The sequence below is a fragment of the Austrofundulus limnaeus genome, unplaced genomic scaffold (assembly GCF_001266775.1).
Source record: "Austrofundulus limnaeus strain Quisiro unplaced genomic scaffold, Austrofundulus_limnaeus-1.0 Scaffold672, whole genome shotgun sequence".
NCBI classification, from domain to species: Eukaryota; Metazoa; Chordata; class Actinopteri; order Cyprinodontiformes; family Rivulidae; genus Austrofundulus; species Austrofundulus limnaeus.
In genome coordinates, this window is record NW_013953074.1 from 152,518 (window position 1) to 154,528 (window position 2,011).

The 2,011-nt window shown below is 43.5% G+C and overlaps 1 protein-coding gene across 1 annotated transcript in view; it reads left to right on the forward strand.

Annotated features, from left to right (window-relative positions):
- Window positions 1-309: 309 nt before the first annotated feature.
- oclnb (occludin b) overlaps window positions 310-2,011 on the forward strand; it is a gene marked incomplete at its 5' end in the record, with an annotated part of 25,477 nt that continues 23,775 nt past the window's right edge. The window contains 2 exon segments of the mRNA XM_014027678.1: window positions 310-362; window positions 1,718-1,801. Coding sequence (XP_013883132.1) covers window positions 310-362; window positions 1,718-1,801 — 137 coding nt within the window.

Consider the following 2,011-nt stretch of genomic DNA (forward strand, 5'->3'; position numbering starts at 1 on the left):
GATTTAAACATTTTAATCTAATAATCTAATTTAGTTAAAATGAAATAGTTTATTTTAAATGAACTAGTTGAGTTTTCCACCTGTAACAGGTGAAAACAGGTTGAAGTGAAACTGAGCTGGTTTCAGGTTACCGTCAGGAAGCAGATGATTTCCTGGGACTGCGGGCTGTGGAAACTCCTGCTCGTGCTTGGAATGAAGACAGGTTGGTCAGGTGTGCTCTGGGGATGATCACGTGACGCGCACACACCTGTATGTTCGCGCGCTTGTTTGTGTCGCAGCTTTGTTCTCTGGCCGCGGCTGCATCCTCAGGTCAGTGCGTCTGTCTCTGTTTGTWGCTCAGTTTCAGGAGGTTTAAATCAAAGGTTTAGAGTTTATTCTGTTGTTTCTTCTTGTTTATGTCGTTTGTCTTGTTTATCCGTCGACTGGTAAYCCGGGAGGAGTCAAATATTTAAACCTTCATGCTGAAGGACTTTCTGTTCATGCTGGTTTCCTTCTGTGGGTAAATGAGGTCCCATCAGCTGGAGTGGGATTAATCCGAGCTGAGGAAGAGGAGAACCTGGTTTCAGCTTGAACAGCTTCTGTTTCCTGTTCTATGATGATGATGATGATGATGAAGGTCAATGTTTAAGCCCTCGGCAGCTGCTTCCCATCACTGCTGACATGAAACCTGCCTGCTGGGATCAGGAGTCACACCCTCACCTGTTTACACTGTATCCACTGCTTTGTGGCTGAAGTCTGGTGACTGCTGAGAGTGCCTGTCACCCACCATGATGTCTCCATCATGACACATAATGTAGTCCACTGGGACCTGGTCCAGGTCCTGGAGGACCACCATGTTTTACTGATGGGTTCAGTAAACAAGATTTAGATTAATCATCATCTCARCCTAACCTGAAACAGATTAAGACCGGTTCAAACTTTATTTTCTCTCATCTCCCTGTCCAGACTCTTCCTCTCAGCACGTAGCTGCAGCACGGCCTGGGTGACGGTTAGCGGGTAGCGCCTGCTCCCTGGGTGTGGTCCTTTCTAACCGCTGTCACTGAAGTGATTTAAGTGAAATTCAGATTTCAGTGAGACGGGGACGATGCTGAGATGTGGTGAAAGTCTCCTGATCAGGAGGATCAGACCTGACAGCCTGATGASGGCTGAAAAACTTCATCATCATCATTATTTTATTTTCTGTAACAGTTTGTCTTGCTGTGAAAAAGCACAGCTCCGTCAGGAATAATGTTTTGACTTTTGCTGCATAATTTGGACAAAGCTTCAAAACCAGCTGAATATGTCTCAGAGGACAACAAAGTTTTTAATGACCTCACTTTTAGTTTGTTTTACCATAAACACACGTTTAATGTCCACATCTTCTCTTGTCGAGCGTTGAAGCCAGCAGAAACTGTCCCTCAGGTTTATTTATCTTTTAATCTGTTACATAAGAAGGAAAAACCACCTCAGATAAGAAATAAGGTGATGCAACATAAAAAGATGTTTGACTCAATTTAAAGAGGAATTCATTAAATAAATGGATTTACTACCAAGTGTTGTGACTGAATAAAAGCTAAAAGCAGCAAAGTGCAGCAGATTACAGATTAGGAGACTAAAGTGCTGAGTCAGTATTGGTGTGAGCAGCAGATTAACAATCTGACTGTTTCTGGATAGAAGCTGTTCTCAGAAACTGATTCAGAAATGTTCTGGTTGACGTTTTCTTTTCTTCTCCTCACAGATCGTTAGCTTTTAATCAGCGGCGTGTCAGGATGCCGAGCAATAAACACAGCAGCCCCCTGTACCCCCCGAGTGGAAGCAAATAGTAAGTTCACCTGTTTTTTCACGTGTGTGTGTGTGTGTGTGTGTGTGTGTGTGTGTGTGTGTGTGTGTGTTACAGAGTGAGGACCATTTGCACCATAGTCACTACCAAACTGAGGTCTTTGATGTAAAGTGAGGACCTTTTCAATGTCCCCACTTTGTTTGCAGCTCTGCTGTGCTTTACTAGTTAGGTTTAGAGGTATGGTTCAGGTTA